The sequence below is a fragment of the Danio rerio genome, chromosome 24 (assembly GCF_049306965.1).
Source record: "Danio rerio strain Tuebingen ecotype United States chromosome 24, GRCz12tu, whole genome shotgun sequence".
NCBI classification, from domain to species: Eukaryota; Metazoa; Chordata; class Actinopteri; order Cypriniformes; family Danionidae; genus Danio; species Danio rerio.
The window spans coordinates 16,717,501-16,735,000 of record NC_133199.1 but is presented as its reverse complement, the minus strand read 5'-3'; the positions used below and the strand labels follow the sequence as shown (position 1 = coordinate 16,735,000).

At 33.8% G+C, this 17,500-nt stretch overlaps 1 protein-coding gene across 9 annotated transcripts in view; it reads left to right on the top strand.

Annotated features, from left to right (window-relative positions):
* Window positions 1-969: 969 nt before the first annotated feature.
* The window catches only part of rttn (rotatin), a 132,671-nt gene continuing 116,140 nt past the window's right edge, over window positions 970-17,500 (top strand). For all 9 annotated transcript variants that reach the window (XR_012399357.1, XR_012399359.1, XR_012399358.1 and 6 more), the window contains exons 1-7: window positions 970-1,060; window positions 2,639-2,826; window positions 7,405-7,588; window positions 7,807-7,884; window positions 11,670-11,754; window positions 11,841-11,955; window positions 12,728-12,875. Coding sequence is in view for 6 of the 9 variants with exons in the window: in XM_068217176.2 (XP_068073277.1) it covers window positions 1,030-1,060; window positions 2,639-2,826; window positions 7,405-7,588; window positions 7,807-7,884; window positions 11,670-11,754; window positions 11,841-11,955; window positions 12,728-12,875 (829 nt within the window). In the remaining 3 variants the exon portion in view is untranslated. The remainder of the gene's footprint in view (window positions 1,061-2,638; window positions 2,827-7,404; window positions 7,589-7,806; window positions 7,885-11,669; window positions 11,755-11,840; window positions 11,956-12,727; window positions 12,876-17,500) is intronic.

Sequence of the window (17,500 nt, the reverse complement as noted above, 5' to 3'; positions counted from 1 at the left end):
TTCCCCACAAAAAACTTTTCTTTCTTGGCCTTTGATACTTGATTTCATATTTGTTTTAAATAGTGTTATGCTTGTTCTCTTTGTTTTTTAGTGTGTTTTTATAAGTCTCTTGGTCCGCTCTTTTTTTGTGGTTTGGTGGTATAAAAAAGTGTAAGATAGTTTTAAATTAAAATATTTAACTTATTTAATATTAAATTTAGTTAACTTATTATTATTTTTTTTATTTCATTTCATGTAATTTTATAGCATTCTCTTTCTTTATCAAATTTAAAGATGAGACCTAATGTTGTAAATATACAACAAGTACAGATGGTCAAATGCAAAAGTTTGGAAGTGTTTTTAGAAATTTATTCTTATATATATATATATATATATATATATATATATATATATATATATATATATATATATATATATATATATATATATATATATATATATATATATATATACGCGATAAGCGACAATGAATAACAATGACTGTTAATTGTCAAGCTGTGTTTCAATATACAAAATCCTTATTTTTTTATACAAAATAATATATTTTTTTTTCTACGATTTATTTATCAATTTTCATTTATTTTTACTTTTTTATTTAGTTACATTTTTATGTAGTTACTTTACTTTTATTTATTTATATTTATTTTTTCCTTTTTATTTAGTTACTTCAGTTTTATTCATTTAATTTGTAACTTTAGTGGCTTTGGATCACTTGCTTTGCCTTTGCTGAAATTAGAAGGTTCAACATACATGTAAAAAGGATGTACATTTTCAATTAATAAAAGACCAAACAAATCTCCATAACATCTCACACATAGCCATAGATATATACATGTATATATCTATGACACATAGCTCCATGATCCATCTGACATATACCGGAAGTGCCTGACAGTGGCGCGCTAGTTGAAAACAGACCCGCGCTGTTGCCAGTGATGATGACAAGGATGTGACGTTTAACCGAAAACCGCCGTTGTTGTACACAGTCAATGAAGTCTGCTTTGTTTTCCACTTGTAGGATAATGAAATATGGAGTTATCGTCACTCATAAAGAAGATCGGTAAGAAACTTTGTGTAAAGACAGTCCGCTTAAGAAAGTTAAACAACACGCAGCTGAATGTGAAGTAGCCTGATAAGCTAAACAGAAGTTAGACTGTTTAATTTGAGCACCTATCTAGTATAAACATGTATGTATAATCGTTTATCGTGCAATATTGTTGTTCAACCTAGCAAATGTCTATTTTAGTTTGTTGAGTGCATGTAAAGTCTGTTTTGATGGTTCGCGTGCATTTAGGTAGCTTTGCTATATAAGCTCATGTGTCACTTTCGTTTTGGCATTTAACGTTATAAGTTAGTAGAGTAACTTACAATTTATGTTTGAGTTTTTACTGCAAATGTCACATCCATAATGCTGGAATTGCTTATTTATTAAATCACATTAATCCATTTAATTTACATTATATTAATAGCAACATCAAGTTAATAATAATAATAAAAAAGATTATTGATGATAAATTATTGATTATATGAAATCCATACGTTGTAGATTTGCATATACTGCTAGTTTTGTAATTTGTTGCATTATACTTTATTGATACATGAGCAATTCCAGTGTTATGGATGTGAAATTTGCAGAAAAAACTCAAAACTTAAATTTACAGAGAAAGTACAGTTAAAGTCAGAATTATTAGCCTCCCTTTAATTTTTTTTTTATTTAATATTTCCAAAATGATGTATAACAGAGCATAGACATTTTCACAGTATGTCAGATAATATTTTTTTCTTCTGGATAAAATCTTATTTGTTTTAATTTGGCTAGAATAAAAGTAGTTTTTAATTTTTTAAAAAGCCATTTTGAGGTCAAAATTATTAGCCCCTTTAAGCAATTTTTTTTCGATAGTTTGCAGAACAAACCATCGTTATACAATAACTTGCCTAATTACCCTAACCTGCCTAGTTAACCTAGTTAACCTTGTTATGCCTTTAAATATCACTTTATACTCTATAGAAGTGTCTTGAAAAATATGCAGTCAAATGTTATTTACTGTCATCATGACAAAGATAAAATAAATAAGTATTGGAAATGAATTATTAAAACAATTATGTTCAGTAATGTGTTGAAAAAATTTCTCAGTTTAACAGAAATTGGGAAAAAAAATATAAACGGGGGCTAATAATTCAAGGGGCTAATAATTCTGACTTCAACTATAGGACTATTTTTTTGAGGGTGATGTCACAAGCTCAGATTTGGTTGACCAATCAGAGGAAAGGATGGTTTCAGCACCACCTACATGTGTATAATGAATTTTAAAGTTATTATTAATTGTTTTTATTTTTTTTTGTGAGCAAAAGAAAAAACGGAAAAACGGCTGTTTTCTTAGTTTTCCTTTTATTACTTAAAAACAAATATGGACAGGACGGAAGATACCCTGATTGTGTGACTTTGCTAAATCAAATATAATATTTTCAAAACACTGACGGAGACATTTTTGAGTGGTTTTTAAGGTCTGTAAAATACTTACACCAAATATATAAAAACGGCTTTGCTTTTTTGGTTGAAGCTTAGTTGTGATCTTGGCAAGGTTGACATTTGCGTGGAATTGCTTACAAAACCTTTTTATGCATTTTCCCTTATCAGGTCACTCCTTAGTGGAAATCAGGGTCCGGGCTCTTAAAAATATCAGAAGCAAATTAGATCATGGCCTCATCTCTGTTCCTGATCTGGTCCAAGAGAAGATGCTGTTTGTTTTCCTCCTAGAATGGTTTAATTTTCCGGAGGTTCCAATGCAGGAGGAAGTTCTGGAGTTGGTCGACATGCTTTCAAAGGTAGATAATGTACTGATTATATGTGAAATGTTTGTGTCTCCTTGTATTGTCAGGCTGCATTTAGTCTGATGTTCTCAGCCAGAGGAAGTGATGTTTTAATGGCCTCTATTTATTGCATTATTGCACTGTAAGTGTTATTTACTGTATGTTATATAGTTTAATAGTATTTATACAGTTGCATAGTTTATACAGTCAAAAGTTTGGATACATTGTTACTTGTTTGTTGTTTGTTTTGTTGATTGATTGCTATATGTTTTATCAGTGCAATATAATGCAAACTATAGAGTTGTGCAATATTATTTCAATTAACTGTTTCTGTGTGAATATACTTTAAAATTTAATTTGCATGATTTAAAGCTGATTTTTTTGGCATCATTAGTATTCACTATTCAGTGTCAAATGGCATGATCCTTCATAAATAATTAAAATATGCTGTATTGCTCTTTATTATGATAATTTATTATAGGTTTTTTTTCAATCATGATAAATTATTATTGTTGAAAACTTTGAATCAGGAATCAATGACCACAAAAAGAAATTCACATATTGTAAATTGAAAGAGGGCGAAGCAGTGGCGCAGTAGGTAGTGCTGTCGCCTCACAGCAAGAAGGTTGCTGGGTCGCTGGTTCGAGCCTCGGCTCAGTTGGTGTTTCTGTGTGAAGTTTGCATGTTCTCCCTGCGTTCGCGTGGGTTTCCTCCGGGTGCTCCGGTTTACCCCACAGTCCAAAGACATGCGGTACAGGTGAATTGGGTAGGCTAAATTGACCATAGTGTGTGTGTTTGTGCGTGAATGTGTGTGTGGATGTTTCCCAGAGATGGGTTGCGGCTGGAAAGGCATCCACTGTGTAAAAACTTGCTGGATAAGTTGGCGGTTCATTCCACTGTGGCGACCCCGGATTAATAAAGGGACTAAGCCGACAAGTAAATGAATGAATGTAAATTCAAAGAACATTTATTTTTACAAACTATTATTGTATTAAATAAATGCTTCCTTGATTGGCTTGATTGATCTTAATATGTTAAAATCTGGCCTGTATAGCTTTAGTAATTAAATGCATTAAAAATTATATTATACTATTCAGGGTTCAACATTAAGGATCAGATTTTTACTTGCCCTGCAAAAAACATTGGCTAGAATTATAGTTTTAAATTATAGAGACAAATAACAGATGAAGTGAGACTGCAGTAAGATCATGAAGCATATCGATGTTGATCTTTCATTCGAGGTGTCAGTGCAAAAATGAACATAACATTAGGCCTTAAACAAAATATTATAAGATTAAAATGTGGAAAAATTATCAGATGGTAATTTAAGGGATGAACAGGTCTCGTTAATATTTCAGCATGCTTTCACTTTCATATTCGACATAAAGCACACATTTACTGGTAGAAATGACATCCCGCCCTACTCATAATTCTCTCTTCATATAGCTGTATATATGGCTATTACACAACCATAATAACACTGTGATATAGCCTGGTTCATTAGTTTGTTGGATCGTATTGCTTTCTCACTACAATTGATCCACTCTGGGCCATCTGGCAGTCCTAACTCTCGAGCCCTGTTTAATGTTATTCATTCATTCGTTCATTCATTCATTCGTTCATTCATTTTCTTTTCGGCTTAGTCCCTTTATTAATCTGGGGTCGCCACAGCGGAATGAACCGCCAACTTATCCAGCACGTTTTTACCAGCGGCCTTCCAGCCGCAACCCATCTCTGGGAAACAACCACACACACTCATACACTATGGACAATTTAGCCTACCCAATTCACTTGTACTGCATGTCTTTGGACTGTGTCTTTGGACCGGGGAAACTGGAGCTTCCGGAGGAAACTCACGCCAACGCAGGAAGAACATGCAAACTCCACAAAGAAAAGCAACTGACTCAGCCGAGGCTCGAACCAGCGACCTTCTTGCTGTGAGGCTACAGCACTACTGCGCCACTGTACTTCTACTTAGACACTATACTTATTTCAAATGACACTGTATAAAATCGATTGGCTAAGGTTTATTTTGTAGTATATGACTTTAAAACAATAAATCTGAACATTATTGTTAATATCACAATTATTTGTTTGGCAAAAATTAACATTCGTCAAAATAGGGCATTTAAATAAATATGATATGGGTGAAAGATTAAAAGGGGGGTTTAAGCAGCAAAAAAGCTGAAGTTTGATCCAGCTTTACCTTTTTTCCACTGTACATTAGAATGTGTTCAGTTCATTTTTTTTCAGGTCGAAAATACATTATATTTTTATTTTTTACCATAATGTAACATATCTGACACCCACTGAAATGTCATCCAGTGTATCAGTAGAAGTTTATTTGCCAAACAACCATTCAGGCATTTAAAGCAAGAATAATGATGACATTAAAAAGCTATAATTTAGCATCACAGCACAGCCCCATAATACTAATTAATTGTCATCTTAAAAAAAATGTTGTCCTTCAAAACACTATGCATTACCCAGCATGTACTGTAATTTAGGGAAATCACCCATTCTTTTATATTTTTGTTAGAAAATACTGGTCAGAATAAATGTTGTTTCAATTTGACCTAAATGTGTTCCGCTGAATGGCTATCGAATATAATAATACCAAATCATTTCAGAATATCTTATTTTCACTGTAAAATAAAATTGACACAATGACTACTTTTACTTAAAAATTTAAATAAAATCTCTTCTGTAAACTTATTTTTATTCATACACTCAAATATTTTTTCACATTTTTGACTTGTGCAGAGTAATTGTTTTTGTTTACTTTATAAATCATTGTTTTACATTTATGGGCGATTAATCGAAAAGTAATCGAAATCAACATTCAGAACTCATAATCGATCAAATTTTTCCTGGACAATTTTTCCAATTAATTTCCCTACTGCGTGTGGGGGTCTTGTGACCCCGCTCTGTTTAGACTGAGGCTGATTTACTTCCGCTGCCACTTTGCAGCCACATCTGATCTCTGGTCAATTAGGACGGTGGACCCTTTCTTGAGCTTTACTTTGCACTACATTGCAGATGATTATAAGCTGCGCCTGACATGCCCTGAGATGGCATATTTTTCATTACATTTAAATTATATTTACATTTCAAATATTTGTTTACAGAAGATGCAAGAAATGCACAGCAGTGCTTCCCACAGGTTTAAAATATACTTGCGGTGGTAGCCGGATTGAAACACCATTTACTCACAACACATAAATAGACAAATAAACTCTTACTTTTATGCTATTCAGGAGCCATGAGCACACACTGACACGTAAAATCTGTTTCTCTCCCTTTCAAGTTTAAGGAATATCTTAATTAATATCTATTAAATCTAGATATGCATATAAAACAGTATGTAGTATATGAACATCGTCAAATGTATAAAATAATCAGCAAATGAGAACTAAATGACAGACAAAAATAATAAAAACTGACACTATTTCTAAAAAATGTCACAATTACAAGATCAAAACTTGTAGATTATTTAAATAAGGCAAACGTGTTGATTTAACCACTAATAATGTATATCAACCCATCACCTGGAAACATCCATACACACACATTCACACAAGCACATACTACGCACAACCTAGCCTACCAAGTTCACCTATACTGCATGTTTTTGGACTTGTGGGGGAAACCGGAGGACCTGGAGGAAACCCACGCAAACACGGGGAGAACATGCAAACTCCACACAAAAATGCCAACTGCCGTGCCGAGGCTAAAACCAGCAACCTTCTTGCTGTGAGGCGATTGTGCTACCCACTGCGCCACCATGAGGCTAAAAGGATATCAATATTAGTAAAAAAATTAACATGTCACCAAATATACTTTTATATATTTATATATTTATATATATAGCCGTTTATATACCTGGGTGGCTCGCCCAAGTAAAGTCTGTGTATAGGAATCACTGCACTGTTTAAAATATTATTAACATGATATGCAAAAGTTATTTTATTTCGTAGAGATACTGCTCATTTTCTACTTTTAATATGAAAAATAATATTAAAAAATAAGTAAAAATAATACATTTTGTTTATTAGTTATTTAGGCAATGTGTGCTTTAATTTCAGCTGTTCAACAGTGATGTTCAATAAATAATCATAGATAGTAAATAGTGTGTTTCCTTCAATTATGTTAAAAATCAAGTAATGCAATGTTCATTTTAAAATCACTCACTTGCAATTTGTGTGTACATGTACTGTACAAAACGTGTCAGTGAACTGTGAGGCCAAATAAAAAAAAAATCATTAATTAATCATAATCAAGTTTAAATGTTCAATTAACCAATATTTGATTTTTGTCCAAATCGCCCAGCCCTAATTGCATTGTATTGCATTGCATTCATGATAGCTAATGTCTAGAAGATTATATGTAATATGACTGTCTTTATATCATGCTGCTACATTTTCTCACAGACAGCAAGTGATGTTTTAATAGGCTTTTGTGCAGTGACACTATTCATTACCAATCAGATTGGGCGGGGAGAAAAAAGTATGAGTTGTCAACATCCACAGGCAAATTATTCTACTAGACATGTTTTGAATAGTATCTAATTTTGGTTTCCATGCCATGTCAAAGCACCCAACCGGAGCCCAAATGCTTCGAGAGGTCGGGGCTGTCGAATTCCTAACACAACTCTCGCCTAATGTGGATCTTCGTCTCCGAACAATCGTAGACGGCGTCTTCGATCAGCTCTTCCACCTCCCAGGGGCCCTTCCATGTTGTCCACCCACCACCTCCTACGAGCCACACTTGCAGACAGGTATAAAAAAGCATTACATCGATTTTATATCCGTCCATTCTGCAGATTACTGTAGATATCGATGTCATTAGAAGTAATGTCAAAGTCCCCTTGAATAGCAGTCTGACAGCAGCTTCTGAATGAACAGGAGTCGACTGTCTGATTCAAGGCAAAAGGAGAGCATGAAAGTGCTGGTTTCCTGATTCGCTTTTCAACTACAGCTGCTTTTGTGTTCTCAGAAGAGGAGCCGCCGGCTGGGGGATTTTTCCAGTGCAGTAAACCCAAGCAGACAGATGCTCCCACCCCCAGAGTACCATGTAGGTGACATCAGCATCAAATTACTTTTTAGTTCAACTAACTTTAAGGCAGAAGATAAACTCGTTAAATCTTTAAAAACGGATCACTGGTGGAACGCGTGTTAATCTAATATCAACAGTATTAGAATTGTCATATAAATAGGCATTGATCTGGCAAGGTTGGGCTTTAGGTATTCAGATTTGCATACTACTGTTTTGCTATTATTATTATTATTATTGTTATTATATAAAAACAAAAAAAAAAAGATTTTCTTTCGTTTGTAGATTTGAGCAGTTTATTTTAAAGGGAGAGCTTACCCGATGATGAATAATTACTCTTTTATTTACTCACACTAAAGTGGTTCTAAAGTATTATGAGTTTCTTTAAGGAAGATATTTTGAAGAATGCTGGAAACCTGTATCCATTGACATGGTAAGAAAACAAATACCATGGAAGTTGATGGTTACAGGTTTCCAGATTATTTACAGGTAAGTAAATGATGCCAGAATTGTAATTTTTAGGTGAACTATGTCTTTAATGTCTGTCAAAAAAACTTAACACTAAGGACCCTATTATGAGGGCCAGACAGAATTTGTGGGCGTTTTTTTTGGGAGTATCATAACTAAAACCTTTTTTTTTTTTTAAATAAAAAAAAAATAAATAAATAAAAACTTTTATTTAATGTTTAAATTGCAAATCCAATTAGATTCACTTTATTTGGTAAACAAAGCAAGTCTCTCATATAATATGTCCACTAAAAGACAAAAAATATTATTTTACGAACTGCATTGTACATTAATCAGATGAACATTTTCATATTAGTCAATAATATTACTGTAATTAATTTAAAAACTGAATAAATTTAGATTTACACACATTTATATTTTAAGTAAATATAAGCAGAATCAATGATGAGCTAAAAATCTGCAGAAATTCTGCCCAATTCTGCGAAAAATCTGTGTAATTCTGTTATGTTCTGTGTGGGCTTATCTATTATACTCTCTGTGTGGCATTAAGGAGCAATGCTTGTTTGCCCGCGTTTTTTTGCTAGTTTCAGTTATGTTTGCGCCACGTTGTTTAACCAGCAAGTTAGTTTGCGCCACTTTGTGGACTCATGGGTATTACAGTCTAGAGAGGTCTGTTAAGGTGCGTTGTTAGCGCATTGCTATCTTTAAGAACTGCGCCATTGACCATATAAAACCTGGTCTAAAGTCCAGCGCAGAGTTATGCGCCTATACAGGTCCAAAATGTGTACAAATTGCTTAATATGCACAGGATGTACAGCAATACACAAATATCTTTACATATGAAAAAAATGTAAGGATTAAAATGTTACAAAAATTATTTTTCTCTACATAATTATTATATAATATTATATATTATAATAATTTTATTATATGCTTATTTATATTTGTTTGAATAAAAAACAAGTTTATATTTGTTCACCTGTTGGGTTTTGGAGGGGTATGCATTACCATGTGGGGCATAAGAATAGGACTCTTTGAGTTTTTTTGACCACACTTCTTTATTATTGTTCATTTATTCATTTACTGAGTTTAGAAAATGATTTTGAAACAAAACTTTGCAATTAACAAACTAAATAAATCTATAGGCTAATGGATGTCTTTAGTGGAGTGCATACAAAACCATTTCCTGATCCAGTAAAAGTAAAAAAAAAAAAGAGTAAAAGTGAAGTAAAGAGAAAGTAAAGTTGCCAAATGGAGGAGGCTCGTTCTTTATCATCATGCTGCAGATGGTCTGTTTAATTGTTTTCTATCTAGTGAAGCTTTCAGTTTTTTCATTTACAAAGTCTGCCATGTAAATAACAAATGCGCCATTGTGCAACAAACTGACTCTTAAAGGGAATGGGAGATGAGATTCTGATTGATTTAATGCAAGTCATGGTCAAAACACACCCATAACTCATTAAGAGAACAAGCACGACCCTGTTAGACCATGCACCAGGGCACAGACTGTTTTTTTTCCGTCCTTAAAATACAAAAAGTGGATTCAGACATGCACTTTACACTTTGCGTCTAGATCGTTGATATAGAGCCCTAATTGTGCATATGTATAATGCCATTTACTTTATTTACTGCATTTGTCATATACCACAACTTGGATAAAAAATATATATATTTTTTTAAGATAACATAAAGGATGCAGGTGGCTCAGTAATTAGCACTGTCGCCTCACAGCAAGAAGGTCGCTGGTTCGAGTCCTGGCTGGTCCAGTTGGCATTTCTGTGTGGAGTTTCAATGTTCTGCCCTTGTTCACTTTAGGTGCTCTGTTTTTACCCACAGTGAATTAAGCTTAATTTGCCATATTGTATGTGTGTGTGAATGTAAAAGTGTGTGGGTGTTTCCCAGTACTGGGTTGTGGCTGGAAGTGCATCCACTGTGTAAAACATTATGTCAGAATAGTTGGTGGTTCACTCTGTTGTGGCGACCCCTAATAAATAATGAACTAAGCCGAGGGAAAATAAACGAATGAATGAATAAATAAATTAAGAAGCAAAGATACAGTAAAACAGGAATGTTGTGAAATGCATTAAGACTTATAACTCTCTTAAATTTTCTTTTCTAATAAAAATAAATATGTAACTTAAGATTTATAACAGTCATTTCAGTCATTTTCAGCTACTAAATATCAGAAAATATTTAAATAAAATGGCAAAAAATATAAAAAGTGTTTTTTTGGTATTACATTTAGATTTGTTCAATTGCATCAGTATGATTTTTTTAATCAGTTTTTTTTCTCAGTGCTAGGCCTTGTTATCAGTGACAATGTTGAGCTTATGACTGCAGTAGCCAATCAGTGGCGGCAAATTAGTCACTGCTGAAATTGAGTTGTAGAGTTCACAAACTCACTAAAGGATTTTTGTGTTCATGAATTCTGTCATTTAAAATGACAAAGTGCCTAAACAATGGGCTCCATTTTGACGGTCCATGCGCAGAGTGCAAAACGCAGGGCGCAAACGCTTTCAGGGCGTGTCAGAACGCATTTTTGGTAATTTACAGACGGGAAAATCTGCTTTGCGCCGTGGGGCATGGTCTAAAAGGGTTGAGTTTATTTTCTTAATGAGTTATAGGTGTGTTTTGAGAATAAACCAATTAGAGTCTCATCTCCCATTCCCTAAAAGAGCCAGCTGCGTCACGTCAAGAGTGCATGTGCTATTTACAGGACGCAAAGTAAGTCTAAGTGGAAAAAATGAGCATTTCACAAGCATGGGCCATTCTGAATACAGACTTGCGACTCCGAGACATTTCATCCTTCCCTATGAGAGCAATTGATGGTTATTTTGTCAAAGTTAACCAGTGACTTTAAGATTTACTCATCTGTTTAGATTAATCAAAATTTATCAGAGATCGTGATCAAAACCTTATTACCATTCACACGTGAGTATTTATCAATAACAGAGGGGATTGGAAAGAGGGCAAGAATGTGTCTATCCTGCGCCTTTTTCTTCAGATTTTTTCAGTTCTTGTTGTTTTAATACAGGAAACATTTAAGTCTGAGTAAATCTATTCCTACAATGCTATAATAAATTTTGCCTGTTTCACAGTAGGCTCAAAAGTATCCCAAAGCACCTCAAAAAAAACTCAAAAAGGACCTAAATGTTCTTTTGAATCTTTTTGTAAGACGTTTGTAACAACATAAACCGATTATTGATTAGGTGTTCTGTCATCTAGCCCAAAAATCTTTCCAATAGGCCCCGAACCACCCTTATTGTTAAAATCTGACCTCCACACTACACAGGACTTTATTATACTTTATGTTCCTTTTTTGTTTCTTTACCCTGCAGTCAGTACTAGGTGCTTGAAGTTCTCTGTTTTTCCATGGCTGTCTTTGAACACAACAGATCGACATATATTGTCATCAAATGAAAGGTACCCTCTGTTTGCTGTTATTTTACCTCATTTACCCTCTAATTTACATCCTACTGACAAAATAACATCATTTACTCGATCATTAGTTCCCTTAGAAGCGACAACCACAACTTAGTGCGAACCACCTGTGAGCTGCTTCGTGATGTCATCATGCAAGACTTCCCAGCTGAAATATTCCTGCAAAGGCCAAGTACAGTTCAAGTAAGACTTGAATTTCATTTCTGTCTTCAATCTGTCTGTTGTTTTAACCCCTGATGAGAGATTCATAAGTTGAGTGACAGCGATGAAAGTGATATCGCGGGGCTCCATAATCCCCGTTTCGTTCTATAATTGAAATTCCACAGAATCTGATTGGCTGTCCAATGCCTTCAACTCCGGAAAGTATTGGAATGACAGCGACAAATCTTGTCTTATGTCTAGAACTGTACCGTGATGATTAGCTGGCAAGCTGACACATGCCGTTTTAGTACAAGCGTTTAAAACCAAGTGACAAGCATTGTTGTTTATCTGTCAAAAATGTGTTGGCGCAGATGCATTGGAGATTATCTGAGATATGCAGTCTCAGTGCTCTCAATGAAAATTATTTATCAGGCTGGGATAAAGTGGTTTGGAAGCGCTCTCTTCAGCTAATGCTCTTGAACTTTTGTGTAATTGTTTAAAAATTGAATGTGCCAGCGATTCCGACTCGGAGTGATCAGTTCAATTAGGTTTATTGAATCACTTTCATTCATTTGCATTGCTTTGGTACCACTGGAGGGGTAGTGCGTTTTAAATTGGTACAAATTACACAACTTAAAAGTCAGTATCAGGTGGCCTTTTATTTAGTGTCTAATTGAATGCAGAATCAGCTCTCCTGAAAGGCTTGCACCATTTAGATCAGTTGTTTTTGTTATAACAGGTCTGCACTTGTCCTCGTGGGTTTACAAGACAACATCAGCTTCTGTTTTCATGTATTGCTGTTTTCCCCCTCTAGAGTCTGCTGTCACTTCTCGGTCTGAATGTTGATGGTGATGTCAGCTACCTGACGTTCCAGGCATTGGCCTGTCTGCAACAGCTTTGCAGGAACTTGAAGAGCCGCCTACGATTTTACAGAGATCCAAGCTTCTTCTCAGCCAAACAAGGTACCCCACAACATCTATTATGAATATGTAAACTTTTCCTAATGTGGGGGTTCGCTCCTAGCAGTTGAACTTTTTTATTCGAATTTTGCAGCACTCAAAAACTCAGATGCTCCATTTATACTTGGTATTAACTCTTTCCCAGTCATTGTTTTTTTTTTTTTTTTTTTTCAGTCACCAGCATTTTAAAGATTTTTACCTAAATTTGTTTATATATATATATATATATATATATATATATATATATTAGGGATGGGAAGATTAACCGATATGTATCGATACGCGGTCATGCGCGTGCACGATGCGAGTGCATCGGTTGAGCAGCAGAGGATGAATGAAATTTTGGAAGCAAATCGAGATGCATCGGTTTTTGCGAGATGCATCGGTTTTTCCAAGATACAGCTTATATTTTTAATATAGAATGTATTTTTTATTTATTAACAAGTGTTGTCAACCTGTTTTGGCGCATAATTTAATCGACCTACATAAAGTAAGCCTTAGCAACGGATTTGCGGATGTGTACACTTATACTACAACTCAGTGTATCAGGTGTGCGGATGAAGCTAGTGGTGCGCCCTCAGAAAGCGCGAGAAGCAAAACAAACATTTTATTCCCCACTGAGTTTTAAATCTAAAGTATGGCAACATTATGGATTTAAGGATGGACGACATGACAGGACAGATGCAATTTGCAAAATGTGCCGCACATCTGTAAAATACGCGGGCAGTACAACTAATCTGAAATCTCACTTGAAGTGGCGCCAACGTGTTGTTGTGGAAGCATCTTCCAGTGTTCCTGCATCCCCGGCATCCTGCACTGCTTCAACTGTAGCTACCAGCTCCAAAAGTGGTGAAAAAAGCATTGCAAGTTTTTTTCCATGCGCAACAGTTTTGTGCGCTTTATGCCAATAACAGATGTTATTGCATTGTTCATCTGCAAAGATATTCAGCCTAGTGTTACGGAGAATGAAGGTTTTAAACACCTCCTGTTAATTTTTATTTAATTATAATAATAATATTAATAATAATAATGATAAAAATAATGGGTGTCACGGTGGCACAGTGGGTAGTTTGACCACCTCACAGCAAGAAGACTACTGGTTTGTTATATTTTTATTAGCCTGTTGTTTACAGTGGCAGTGATGTTTCAAAGCAGCATAACACTGCTAGTTCACCACCTTAAGTTTTGAATATTCAGTGGCAAAATATATTTTTGTAAAACTTGTTTTCATAGTTGAAAAGTTAAAACACAATTCTTGTTGTGCAATGCTAAACCTTTATGTTGAAAGAGTGCAAATATATATATTTATAATATAAATTGCACTTATACATTCTGTTTATCTTGAAAATACTTAAATAATATGTGCTATATGTTCTAAAATGGCCCTCTACTGTAAACTGACACTCTGGCTCTGAGAGAAAAGCCAGTTTGTTAAAAAAGTCTTGGTTTTGCTTGGTTAATAAATAATCAAACTCATTCAATGGCACAGCATCCTCTTTCACATAATCTCATAAACTTGATCTAATTAGTTAGTGCTGAAATATCGCATTGTATCGTGATATGGGTGTGAATCGTATCGTGTTGCATCGCAATATGTCACAAATGTATAGCTAATATATCGGATCGTATTCTTTGTATCGAGATGCGTATCGGATCGGCATTATAGCTTAGATGCCCAACCCTAATATATATATATATATATATATATATATATATATATATATATATATATATATATATATATATATATATATATATATATATATATATATATATTTTTTTTTTTTTTTTAATTAAATGTTTTTTTTTATCTACAGCGCTTCAAACTGTAGTTTTATTGAATGACTATTAAGTTAACAGTATTGATGGTAAAAAGCTGTACATTTGTAGTCAAATAAACGTTCTGCAATTTTCAACCAAAAATGGAAATAAGGGCAGCATTAATAGCTAAAAATGTGGGAGAGCGTTGCTATTATATGATTGTATTGTATTGCAATATGGAGCAATTAAGGGTTGATGTTAAATCAAAAGTAATTCACAAATACTTGATAATGAAATTATTATTTTTATTTTATTTGAGTACCTTTACTTTTTAGTATTTATATAAATGATTTACTAGCTATTTGCGCTGATGCTGGTTTATTAATGTACGATGATGATGCTGTGCTTTACACTTATGGAAAGAATCCAACAGAAGTTGCTAATAAATTAACAAATAAAATGCAAAATGTTTTTAAATGGTTGCAAAATTCAAACCTTACCTTAAATGTTGAAAAGTTTATCCATGTGTTTCTCAAATAGATATGAAGTTGAAAGAGTTTTAGAATTTTTTTTAAATTGGAAAAATATTAAAATGTCACTGAATTCAAATATTTAGGCATCATGTTGGACTCAAACCTTAATTTTAAAACTCATATTAAAAACTTGCTACCACACTGAGATTCAACCTAAGAAATTTTAAACATATCAGAGATTCTGTGAAGTATGAAGCCTCTTGTATGTATTTAAATACTATGATTGTTCCACATTTGTTGTACTATATAACGAGCTAGTCTCAGGCATGTAAATCATCTTTAACATCGTTGGAATCATTATACAAGAGAGCTCTTAAAATTTTTGATAAAAAGCCTCAGTTGTACCATCACTGCAACATCTTAAAAAACGTAGTCTCTTAAGTTTTGATAATATTATTAAATATTCCAATATTTGTTTTGTTTTTAAAATTATTCATAATCTTTCTGCTCCATCGTTAAATTTAAAAAAAAATTCCAAATCAGAGAAAACATCGCGAGTGACACTTTCTATGGTAAGGACGGAATGTATTGTCCCTAGACGTAAGACCTCTTTTGGTCAATCCTATTTTATTTATAAAGCCTCAAGTCTATGGAATTCTCTCCCAACATAAATAATCACAGGTACAAATTATAAGAGGTTTTCACGCCTGACTAGGAGGTGGTTTTTGTCAAATCAAATTTGTACACATTGAGTGAGATGTTTTTGAGATGTCAGTGTTTTAGTTTCTATGCTATTATGCTTGAATGTTTTAAACTGACCTTTTAATTAATTGGATTTTATTGTTTTAATTTTTACCTATCCAGGGACTGCAGGTAGAAATTAGCAATCCTGCTACAAACTGGCACTGGCACAAACTGGCACAAACTGCTACAAACACTGAAAGTCTAAAAATCCTTTAGTATGAGGAACTACTTTCTTCCACATCTGCATAGATCTGCTAAAAACAATATTGCGATTATTTTTAGTAGATCTATTTAAAAGTTGGAAGTGTAGAGTCTGAAAATTTAGATCTGCTCATTTACTCACCCTCAAGTGGTTCCAAGCCATTGTATGTTTTTATTTTTTTATTTTTTATTTTGTTAAACACAAGATATTTTAAAAAATACTCCAAACTTATAACAATTAACATCCATTGCAGGAAAAAAAAAACAAATACTGTGGAAGTCGATGGTTACAGGTTTCCAGATTTCTTCAAAATGTCTTCTTTTGTGCTGAACAGAAGAAAAAAGAACTAGTGAATTGAAGGGTGAGAAAATGATGACAATTTTTCATTTTAATGATGATGGAATTTTCAACTTAACACAATATTCTGGGTCAACTTTGAGGTGTAAAATCTATGGTTTAATGTTCAGACAGAATAAAAAAAGAAAACAACATACTCTCTCCTCTTATTGACATAATTCTTAAAGATTGCAGTGCTATCGCAGTTTGCTAGTCTGATGGGATTTAAAGTTTGTCATGTGAAGTGAAGCGGAGCAGTGTGATGCTCATGGTCATTCAGATCCCACTTTAATTTTTTTTTTTTTGTACAATTTGTCATTCATTTTGTTTTGAATTAAAACAAATGTCTCAATTACAGCAGATCTATAGGTCAGGTCTAAAGATCTATAAATTTGTCTTTAAAGCAATAAAGCCTCTGCTGTAGTACAGAATTGCAAAGCTCATTCTACCGTATAGATTCACATCACTGTAATGAGATGCTTTCTTTATTGTTATGTCACCTTGATTTTATGTTTATTTATTTATTCATTCATTTTCTTTTCGGCGTAGTCCCTTTATTAATCCGGGGTTGCCACAGTGGTAAAATCCGCCAACTTATCCAGCACGCGTTTTACGCAGCCAATGCCCTTCCAGCTGCAACCCATCTTTGGGAAACATCCTTATACACTAAGTCACACTCATACACTATGGACAAATTAGCCAACCCAATTCACCTGTTACCACATGTCTTTGGACTGTGGGGGAAACCGGAGCACCCGGAGGAAACCCACGCAAACGCAGGGAGAACATGCAAACTCCACATAGAAACGTCAACTGACCCAGGCGAGGCTAGAACCAGGGACCTTCTTGCTTGCTTACTGCGTCACCATGTTTATTTATTTTGTATTATTTTTAGAATTATGAAATTTTCTCCTATGACACTTGCAGTGCTGTTGCACTTTTTGTGTTGTTAAAGTTAATTACACAAATCATCCTTCGAAAATTTTGATCAATAAAAAAATCAATTTGACATTGCGTTGTGTTAGCTACATTTGCACACTGCCTCCGAAACTTTTGACCATCATTAAAAATTAACATTAGCATTATTTTTTATACATTCTAGAAATCATTTT